This window comes from Barbus barbus (assembly GCF_936440315.1).
Source record: "Barbus barbus genome assembly, chromosome: 4".
Classification (NCBI taxonomy): domain Eukaryota; kingdom Metazoa; phylum Chordata; class Actinopteri; order Cypriniformes; family Cyprinidae; genus Barbus; species Barbus barbus.
In genome coordinates, this window is record NC_136732.1 from 16152261 (window position 1) to 16163340 (window position 11080).

At 36.0% G+C, this 11080-nt stretch overlaps 1 protein-coding gene across 1 annotated transcript; it reads left to right on the forward strand.

Annotated features, from left to right (window-relative positions):
- Positions 1-2853: 2853 nt before the first annotated feature.
- LOC306869144 (monocarboxylate transporter 4-like) lies at positions 2854-9991 on the forward strand. The gene is made up of 5 exons (XM_079415770.1): positions 2854-3074; positions 4432-4668; positions 5078-5221; positions 5305-6081; positions 7298-9991. Exons 2-5 carry the CDS (start codon positions 4446-4448, stop codon positions 7624-7626), a joined length of 1473 nt encoding a protein of 490 aa, XP_079271896.1. The 5' UTR covers positions 2854-3074; positions 4432-4445; the 3' UTR covers positions 7627-9991.
- Positions 9992-11080: the final 1089 nt, after the last annotated feature.

The window sequence follows — 11080 nt, forward strand, 5'->3', positions numbered from 1 at the left end:
TAAAAACCAATATCACCACCAATCTAATGTTTTGGCAACACATCAAATGCATATGCACTTACGTTAAATATACATCCATATATTTACTTGAGGCAACTTGCATAGACATTCTGCAAGCATTCAAAAAGAGAAACTAACAACATGTAGATTAGCTCATTTACAGGAACTCAACTTGAACGTGTCGAGTCATCCCCATCATTTCCTGTCATTCTTTTCCTTTTTCCCTTTGCATTGTTATGCTTCTAAGTCATCGAGTTTGTTTACAATGATTCAAGAAAATCTGTTATATATTTTAGACATATTTATCCAGAAAAAGATTTCAATTTAAATTCTGATGGAATATGCTAATTACGCATTGAACAGCTTTGAATGGTTTGCTCAAGCCACTGTGGATGTGTTGGGCTTAATGTATTCATGACCCACATTAGATCTGTGTGTTTGTGTGTTACCACAGCACTGATCAATCCTCTGATGCCCTGCAGGTTATTACAGAGGCCAGTCCGGTTCCTGCCGGAAAGTTCAAAACAAACTGCAACGTTCTGCAGTGAAAAGCTACAATGGAGCAGACTAGACCATAAATGCTCTTTTCTGGCATTAAAATAAAAGAACAAGAAAAATACATGTGTGGAAATGTCCTATTGAGCCAGGCTTGATTTTTTTCAAACAAGCAGTGATGCCTTTAGTTTACATGAATTTGACTCAGCATATGACTTCAATTATTTGAGATGGATATGCATTTTAAGATTCTCCAGAAGCTCAGTATGCACTTTTTCACAGATATTTGACATATTTGAAATAACATTCCAGTATGAAATTTCCAGTTTCCATTACGTTTTATTACTGGTTGTAGTTATCAAATACATCATTTTACTTTATATGAGAAGGCCGAGTTAACAGCGTTGATTAGCCTACCCGAAGAAATTTTAATTGGTATTGTTTTATTTACAAGGCTATTTGTGCTATAACTCCATCCTAATTGTCTCTGAATTTTTCTAAATCAAAGGTATGCTACAAACTATGTTCCTATGATCAGTTACATTTTAAAGTCCCTCGGGTTCGAACAGAGCTAGGAAAAAATTGCTTTGGTTATAATGCTACTTTGTCTTGGAATAACCTTCAAAGCATTCTAAAGCTAAACGTGCTTCCATCATTACATGAATCTAATCTACTTTTAACAAACTGTGTGTTTTATCCTTTGTTGAATAGTTGTTGTGATCTTTGTGTTTTGTGTTATGATGTAAACTTGTATATGCTGTTATTTGCAGTGTTGTGGAGTAACTAGTTACATGTAACGGAATTACGTAATTTAATTACAAAGTAATCAGTTACAGTTAATAAGAAAAAAATAGTAATTAAATTACAGTTACTTATGAAAATGTTAATGATTACAAAAGTGGTCACATCTGATTTTTTTCATACACACTCGCACATACAGATTTAATTGATTTCTGCTCTAAAATATTTAACTCCAATATTTCAGAAGATATAACATGCTTATCCGATAACTCTTATATTTCCTTTAGGGTTTATGTATATGCTTTATTTTAGATCCACTGTTTCCTGTCATATGCAAAGATTTGATTTCAAAAACAGTATCATAGCTATTAAATTATTTCTTATGTTTTTAAATCTGTATTTAACCTCAGAATGATTTTAAAGTAAGTCTGATTTTGTGGTGGCTGTTGGTATGATTCTTTATTCTTGAAATGGTCTCAGTGGTCGTGTAAAACAACACCCTTTTACCTTGTCAAAAACAGCTCTGTTCACAGTCACTCGTTTCGGTGCATATCTCTTTACATGCTAATGATCACTGCTCACCCGATCTTCTGTGGAAGAGCAAACGCGATTCACAAATAATCATAAAAATAAAAAGTGAGACTTACTTGTTCTGGAGGAACAGCTGGATCATGAACAATGGGTACTGCTCCATCCTTGAGTTTTAACTTTTTAACAAAACCTGCCTTGAATTGTCCCTCATTCAGAAAGCATGATTTGTGCAGCCAGACATAAACAAATTTAGTGAAAGTGACGTGTGGCCATGTATGGTGACCCATACTCGGAATTTGTGCTCTGCATTTAACCCAAGTGCACACACACAGCAGTGAACACACACCCGGAGCAGTGGGCAGCCATATTGCTGCGGCGCCCGGGGACAATTGGGGGTTTGGTGCCTTGCTCAAGGGTCTCGCCTCAGTCATGGTATTGAAAGTGGAAGAGAGTCCTGGTATTCACTCCAAAATCAAAATGGCTTGATAATTGAGACTGTTTAGGTTTTTGGGAGAAAAAAAAGGAGTGAATTTTTATCATATAGGGTGGCTGTGTCCACAAACTGCAAACTGCTCATTTATATGCAAATTAAGGTATTTTTCATCAAATGTCTCCTTTAAAATTAAAATATTATAATCTTAATTTAAGTGATGAAGGACTTTGAATGTCTGACAGTTATCAGTGTTGAGTACTACAGTAAGGTTAACCCTGCCTGCCTTACATGTTTGAAAATGATTAACAGTTGAAAACATTAGAAATTTAGAAAAGTAATCAAAAAGTAATCAAATGTAATTAGTTACATTACTTTAATAAAGTAACTGAAAAGTTACACTACTAATTACATTTAAGTAGGGTAACTTGTAATCTGTAACCTATTATATTTCCAAAGTAACCTTCCCAAAACTGGTTATTTGTTGCTGCATTCTCGTCCAGGTCACTCTTGCAAAAGAGATTTTAATCTCAACGAGTTTTTTAACCTGGTTAAATAAAGAAAACGACTCACAAGACTATTTCCTGTTCTGCAACTTTAATATTTCACAATTTACAGAACCTCAAAACTGGCCAGGTTATTTTGCACAGTTGCACAGAAACAGAAAGAAAACGAAAGACGACACACGCTTGGGTGAAGATGAAAACATGATGAGAGAGAGAGAGAGAGAGAGAGAGAGCAGACTTTAGGACCCATCCACAGAGTCGGCCAGTCGGCTTTCTCTTCATAGCTGCGTCTATAATGTCATAGGTGCTGCTAGAAGCGTGCTCCGGTGAACAGAACTGAAATCTGAAGGTGGCTGAGCATCATATTTTTAGTAAGTAGCTACCATTTACAGTTAGTTTTATATCCCGGAAGCTTATTATGGCAATTAGAGGATTTGGGTAAACATGTTGTAGTGCCGAAATGACGTTAATTAGCCTCTCCAGAAGAAGATAAATATTTGCACAGATCTTAGGACCGAGTTTAAATGTCAGTTTTAGATGTAATGAAGTTGAGTTGATGTAGGCTACTAGCTATATTTAAATTTGCACGTTATTGTTGATTAGTATTAATTGACATTAGTTGCACAAAGAGCCTCTAATCACCGTGCATGATAAATGATACAGTGGCTATTTATGAACTTAAATAAGCTTGCATCACATTGATAAATGTGGACTAAATTCCTCCCGCATCCATGCAGCATCCCTTACCGTATATTCCCTACAACATTCACATAGCCTACAAACGCAACAGGTGATCACTCAGAAATACGGAAAGCTCAGACATTGTATAACATTAAATAACATTGTTATACTAGATTGATCGGATAAATAAGCTTGTTTTACAGAAAGGAACCGCGTAAAAGTGCGGGTATTACGGGTCTGACAAGACGTCAAAACAGTTGTACGCGATACGAAAGGGCATTTAGGTACAATTTAATATGAGTGAGCTCGGAGAGTTAATTAGAGATGAATAGGGGATTTTTTGAAAGTCTGACTTGTGCATTTCCCCAAAATCTACCATTTTCTTCACAAATTCTAGGCTACTATGGTAAACATCTTCAATCTCATTACCAAATGCTATTTTATAGTATATTTACTATTATTATAGTATTATTACTATTTAATAGTAAAGCTTAGAAAATGTGTCATTAGCTATAAAGGTAGGCTAAAAAAATCATTATTAATTCATTCATTAAATAAAAAAAAACCTAAACTGTAAATATATATAGATATATTTAAACATTAATATAATATATAAAAATAAAGTATACAAAGACTCTCAAACATGTATCATTCAGCAAGGAAATATAGAAAACCTTCTAATTTCACATACTTTATCATTATATTTAAGGCAATCACAAAATGTGATAAAAAGTCATAACGTTCTCTCTAAATTCTCAGTCTGTTGTGGGTTGAGTCTCAGAAGACAATTTTGGGACCATTAAGATTTTTGCATTATTACAGTGAAGCACATCATTATGATTTTGGCGTGCAAGTATAACCTGGGCATTTTATTAACCGCTTTGTGAGACCCATACAACTAAAACATTTTATTAGAACTGCCACTGTTGCGCTCCAACTCGAATGCCTTGTCATTTGACTAAATGTAATTCCTTAAGGTCCTGAAGGCATCCTAATACTGCACAACTTATATTCCCCTGAGAACATGAGTGTCTCCTCTCTCCACAGACCAGTAGAGCATCATGGGAGGAGTGGCACTGGATGATGACAGTAGTGGAGTGAAGGCCCCTGATGGTGGCTGGGGTTGGGCCGTGCTCTTTGGTTGCTTCGTCATCACAGGTTTCTCCTACGCTTTTCCCAAGGCTATCAGTGTTTTCTTCAAGGAGCTGATTAGAGAGTTTGAGGTGGGCTACAGTGACACAGCCTGGATCTCCTCCATTCTGTTGGCTATGCTTTATGGCACTGGTATGTTCACCACTGCCTTTAACTGAAAATTGATTGTTTACTATTGTCCTTTTGCATTATTGACACACTATTTTCCTATTTAATACTGTAAAGCTGCTTTGACACAATCTGTATTGTTAGCGCTATATAAATAAAGGTGACTTGACCATCAAACAAAGGAGTAGTTCATCCAAAAATGAGCATTCCGTCATAGTCGTTCCAAATGTGTGGTTCCTTCCTTCTTCATGTGAACAGAATGTCTGAACTGTTTTTGTCTATGTAGCAAATGTCGATGGGGTCTAAAACAGCACTGGAGTAAACGATGACAGAATTTAAATTTTGAGCAAAAATCCCTTTAATGTCTTCTAATTAGTTTAAACTGGATTCAAATAGTTCAGATAGAGTATATGCATATAATTACTCTTCGCAGGGCCTTTATGCAGCATTTTAGTCAATCGATTTGGATGCCGTCCAGTGATGTTGGTGGGTGGCCTCTTTGCATCGTTGGGAATGGTCTTGGCATCATTTGCCACAAGCATCATCCACATTTACTTGTGTACAGGAGTCATTACAGGTACCTCAGCCATCATTTACTCTTTTACTGAAGTATTGATGTTTATCCAGGGCCATGTAAACATTTCTATCTTCTGATTCCAGGTCTTGGAATGGCTCTGAACTTCCAGCCGTCACTCATTATGTTGAATCGATATTTCAGTGAGAAGCGGCCGCTGGCTAACGGCCTGGCTGCAGCTGGGAGTCCAGTGGCTCTGTGCTGTCTGTCCCCTTTGGGGCAAGTTCTTCAGTATGAATACGGCTGGAGAGGGGGCTTCCTCATCTTGGGAGGCATACTTCTGAACTGCTGTGCCTGTGGGGCTTTAATGAGGCCTTTGGTCCCACCAATTGCTGGGATTGAAAACACACCAGATGATGGTAACAAGAAAGCAAAGGCCAAGCCCAAGCTGCTGGACTTCAGTGTTTTCAGAGACCCGGGCTTTGTCATTTATACAGTCGCTGCCTCCATTATGGTGCTTGGTTTGTTTGTGCCTCCAGTGTTTGTGGTGAGCTATGCCAAAGAGTTGGGAAACGAAGACACGAAGTCTGCCCTCCTGCTTACCATTCTGGGTTTCATTGACATTTTCGCACGGCCCACGTGTGGCATCATCGCTGGACTCCAGTGGGTTCGCCCTCGATGCGTCTACCTCTTCAGTTTCGCTCTCATATTCAATGGCACCACAGATCTGGTGGGCTCCATGTCTAAAGACTACACCTCTCTGGTGGTGTTCTGTATCTTTTTTGGCATCTCTTATGGCATGGTGGGAGCCTTGCAGTTCGAGGTTCTCATGACTATTGTGGGTAGAGAGAAGTTCTCAAGCGCCATTGGTTTAGTTCTCCTGCTTGAAGCCATCGCTGTTCTGGTTGGGCCTCCATCTGCTGGTGAGTGTTTACATTTTATTTTAAACTAAAATGATTTATACTGTAGGTTAGCTTCCTCTTAAACTAAAGTAGGCTGTGAGAAATATAGAATCATATATGTTACTTCATATGTGAATTTTAGATTTTGAATGATTTGACTGCCCAAGAACGTGAAAGAACAGTACATGATTATGGGGACAAGCACAATAATGCATAACACACAGTGCACGTTTCTGCTACAAAAGTCACATAAATTGAAAAACATTATTGTAACGGAATTAGTGCCGCCAAACGATTAATCGTAATTAATCGCATCCAAAATAAAAGTTTTTGTTTACATAATATATGTGTGTGTACTGTGTAAATTTGTTATGTATATATAAATACACACACATGCATGTATATATATATATATATATATATATATATATACAGTATATATATATATTTAAATATTTACATGTATATATACATTTGCATTATATATAAATATTTTATATATAATTATAACATTTTCTTAAATATATACATGCATATGTATTTTTATAGAAATTAATTTTATAGAATTATAGAGTTCACACACACACACACACATATATATACATAATATATAAACAAAAACGTTTATTTAGGATGCAATTAATCGCGATTAATCGTTTGACAGCACTAAACTGAATGTGTTAATCCAGTAATTACTAAATATTTTAACATTTTACTTTAATCTTATGACAGCCCATTTTTTCAAGTCATAATTTCTATTTAAAAATAAATTAATGAATTGATCAATCAATAAATATGCACTACAATTCAATAGTCAACAGGATCATCATTAATATGCTGTATTTTGAAAGAAATCAATACTTTACTTCAGCAAGGATGCATTCAACTGATTAAAAGTGTCAGTAAAGACATTTAGAATTATTTCAATTTTTTTTTACTTTCTATTCATCAAAGAATCCTGACATTTTTTTTATCACAGTTTCCACAAAAATATTAAGCAGCTCGACTGTTTTCAACATTGATCGGAATAATAAATAAATCAATCAATTTACAACAATAAATCAGAACGTTCAGACAACCCACCAACTAATCAAATTTATTATGTATGTTGATGTAATTATGTATGTATTAAGAGTAGATATTTTACACATCCCTAATTTATAAACCTTGCTACTCTCACTGTAATCTATTGAGAATCTTTGAACATTGTTGAAATCCTTGTTCTCACTTTGTCAAGGGAAACTTTTGGACTCCACTAAGAACTACATGTTTGTTTTCCTGCTGGCTGGGATTGAGGTTGTGATGTCAGCTTTAGTGCTGGCCATATGCAACTTACTGTTCATAAAGAAGAAGCCTGAGGCACCAGAGACTGCAACAGAAAATGGAGAGACAGTGGAGGCAAAGAATCACTCCAGTACACCACCTATAGAGGAGCTTCAGGCCAATGGAAACTCAGATAAGAGAGCTGAGGATGTTATGAAGGATCCGAAGGAAGTGGAAACATCTCTTAAAGATAAAGATGAGCAGAATAAGAACATCACCTGTAGTCCAGAAACCGACCTCTGATGGATATTTCTGTTTAACAAGAGGTTAAAAGACACAAATAAGAGGAGATTGAGGAGAACTGCAGTGTTCATGTGTGTCACTGTGTAGTCCAATGTGATGTCCTAATTAATGTGTGTGCTACTTATTGACAGATGAATATTTAATCAATAATAGACCCACACTGCACTCATGCAATTCAAAACCACATTTGCTCTGCCACACAGAGAGATTTAGACAGGCCACTCGAAATACATCTAACTCAAAACCACAGACATTTCTTTGACTTAAACCAACGTTACCAAGGTGCTGTAAGTGATTTTTGTCATGGAATTGTACGCAGAAAATGATCCTCCTCACTAAAACCACTGCCCTGAGATATCACACCAATCAGTCAGTGTTGTGGGTAACACATTACAAGTAACGTAATGAGTTACGTAATCAGATTACTTTTTTTCAAGTAACTAGTAATGTAACGTATTACTTTTAAATTTACAAGAAAATATCTGAGTAATACAAGGAACTTTCCTGTTTATTCACTGACATCTCTCCTGTCCCCGTGTTGAGAGAAATTAGGAGCGAGGTGCAGTCTGAGACTTATTCATTTCTCTTTTGGTGTGAAAGGGTCTTTACAGTTGCCAAAAATACATCTTTTGGATTGTTGTTATTAAAAATAAATAAGAAAGCCCAGCTCAGATGACAAAAAGTAACACAGACTTAACATAATGAAGTAATTTCCAAAAAAAGTAACTCGATTAGTTACTTTTTAATGGAGTAACGCAATATTGTAATGCATTACTTTTAAAAGTAACTTTTCCCAACACTTGTCCTAGCATCTATAAACATTAAAAGGAAAATTGGCTCTAGAAACTTTTTAAGCCAATCACAATGCATTTTAAGCACTTTGCACCTTTCAATCAAATTGCATGTTTACAGCAGCCATATATGTTACAGTGAACTTGCAAGAGCGGTTTTCATGAGTTTGAAGGGGTGTTCGATTTTGACTTATTTGACCAAATGCCTTAAAAGGAAAATAGATAGCTTTTTTTTTTTAATCGATGGAGGAAACTGAAAGCTTTAAAGATACAGATGCTGATTTTGTTTTTTAAATATATAGCTTGTTCACCTTGATTATGCCAAAATGGCAGAGATGTAGAAAGGGGAGGCCTAAAGTCTGAAAAGTTCATCATTGTTACAGCATCTTTAACTAAGTGTAAAATAAACATCACACAAGTAAAGCTTACAGCTATCACAGGAACTGAAAGTGTGAGCACAAGTCTGATCATATTCATAGATCTCAGCAGAGACATCAGATATCTGTACTGGTTCCACTTCTCACACAAAATGCACCTTCTGTTGAATCACTTCTGTAATAGTATGGGTCCCCATTTACAAACCTCATACACTATGTAAAACGCTTTGTTTTGAGTGTTGTGACTCTTGTGAGCAGTGCGGTCCAATGGCTGTAGCAGACTTCTGATAATGCCATGATCAGTACTGTTATAGTCTTCAGTATCATTCCTGATAGACAGCTACTGTAATCCTGCTGGATTGACACCTGTCTCAATGCTAATGGACAATGTCAAAAGCTTAGCTTTTTTTATGTTAGTGGAACATAGCTGTATTAGTTGTACTGTGAATTTCTTTTTTGACACTGTCTCACATTTGTCATCTAAAACGTAACTTTTTACCGTTATGCTGATTGCTGAGAGTGTCAGAATAGTGAAGTAGAGAGCAGGTATCTCTGCATTTATGACTTCATATGAAGAGGTCCTTCAGCAATATTTGCGTTTACCTATTTTTCTCCTACTCTGAATGTTTAACAAACCTAGTTTTATCACAACAAATAATATATATTCTTTATTTACTGAAATGCACTAAATGCAATACCAAATTAGAGGCCAAATGATAAGTGTTTAAACTCAGTTGATGTGGTGAAACTGCTGGGGTTTTTGTCTTTTTTTTTTAGGAAACAATGACGACAAAAGCATGCAGTGTGTCCCTTCATTTCTATGTGATAGAAAAGAGGTTTGACAGCACTGCCTGGTGGCATTAGTTTTATGATTAGAATTAGATTTGTACGTTAATACATCTGTTACAAGTGCAGCTATGAGAAATTTAGACTCGGTAAACTCAGAATCAGTCTCACTGCCCTTCCATTGTGCCTGTCTGAGTTGGTCTGGGAAACATTTGCAGTATTTATTTCAGTTTTCAGACTGCCTGTGTAATTTGATAATGGCCTTATCTCTTTCTGCTGAAAACAAAAAATCTGCTCAATAAATGTTGAACAGCACAGTTGTCTTATATTTACAAGTTTAGTTACTAAAAGGTGTTCAAAAAGTGCCATCTATAGTTTATTAAGTTAACTCCAGTTGCACTCATTCCCTCCAAAAAAAAAAAAAGAAAAAAAAAAGGTTGTCACACACCCTTTATAGTTCCTAACTTATGAAGCCTTCATTTAAAGCCAATTCCACCTGAACTTAAACACTTAAAAACGTTTAGATGAGCCCTGTGCAGTGCACTAATCAATATTAATGTGAATTAAAGCCTGAAATAAATGTTTATCATAAGCTATTGTGCATCTTCAAAAAAACTTAACCCATTTACACTTTTACAAAACGGCCTCTTTATGACCATTTTGAAGTGCCAAAGTTAAAGTGGAACGTACTTTTAAACTGTAAAGTGTCATTAAAATATATTTGTGTTTCAAGAATAGATGTGAACTTAATTTTTGACTGGAATGAAAATAAGGCTGAGGGTAGTATTCCAAATAAACTTTGCTTAAAAGCATGGACTACTGATTTATGTTCATTGAATACCTTTAGCATTTTAGTGGATTTAATGCAATGTTTGTATTTAGAGGTTTACTGTAAAATAAGGTAACCCATTTTAGCCCATGTGCATATCTGTTGTGGCCAATAAGAGACCTACATAAGACCTAGCTAGGTCCCATTACTAACCCATATAGGCCCCAAATGGGAGCTACCTGGTTAATCCATATGGGCCCTAAATGGAGCCCATCAAGGGCCTTCTGGGCTATGTGGGGCCACCATGGAAACTGAGAACAAAATTAGCTGGGTCCCAGTAGCCCAGGTGGGCCCCAGATATCAGCGCGGAAGTTACAATACAGTGTGTTCAATGGACTCCTCACCGTTTATTCAGCTGACAATACTTTCAGAAGAAAAAATAAAAACGGTTGAAAAACTTTGTAAAACAGATTTTAAAGTTACATGATTTAGGAACTTTATATACGCTATCCCTCAAAGCCTCATTCAATATGGCGTCCAACCAACCCGATTAAGCCTTCTGCATTTGGAACGACAATAAAGGGATAGTTCAACCAAAAATTAAAATTCTGTCATTAATTACTCACCCTCATGTCATTCTAAACCTATAAGAACTCAAATTAAGATATTGTTTGATGAATTCTGAGAGCTCTCTGACCCTCCCATAAACAGCAATGTCATCACCATGATCA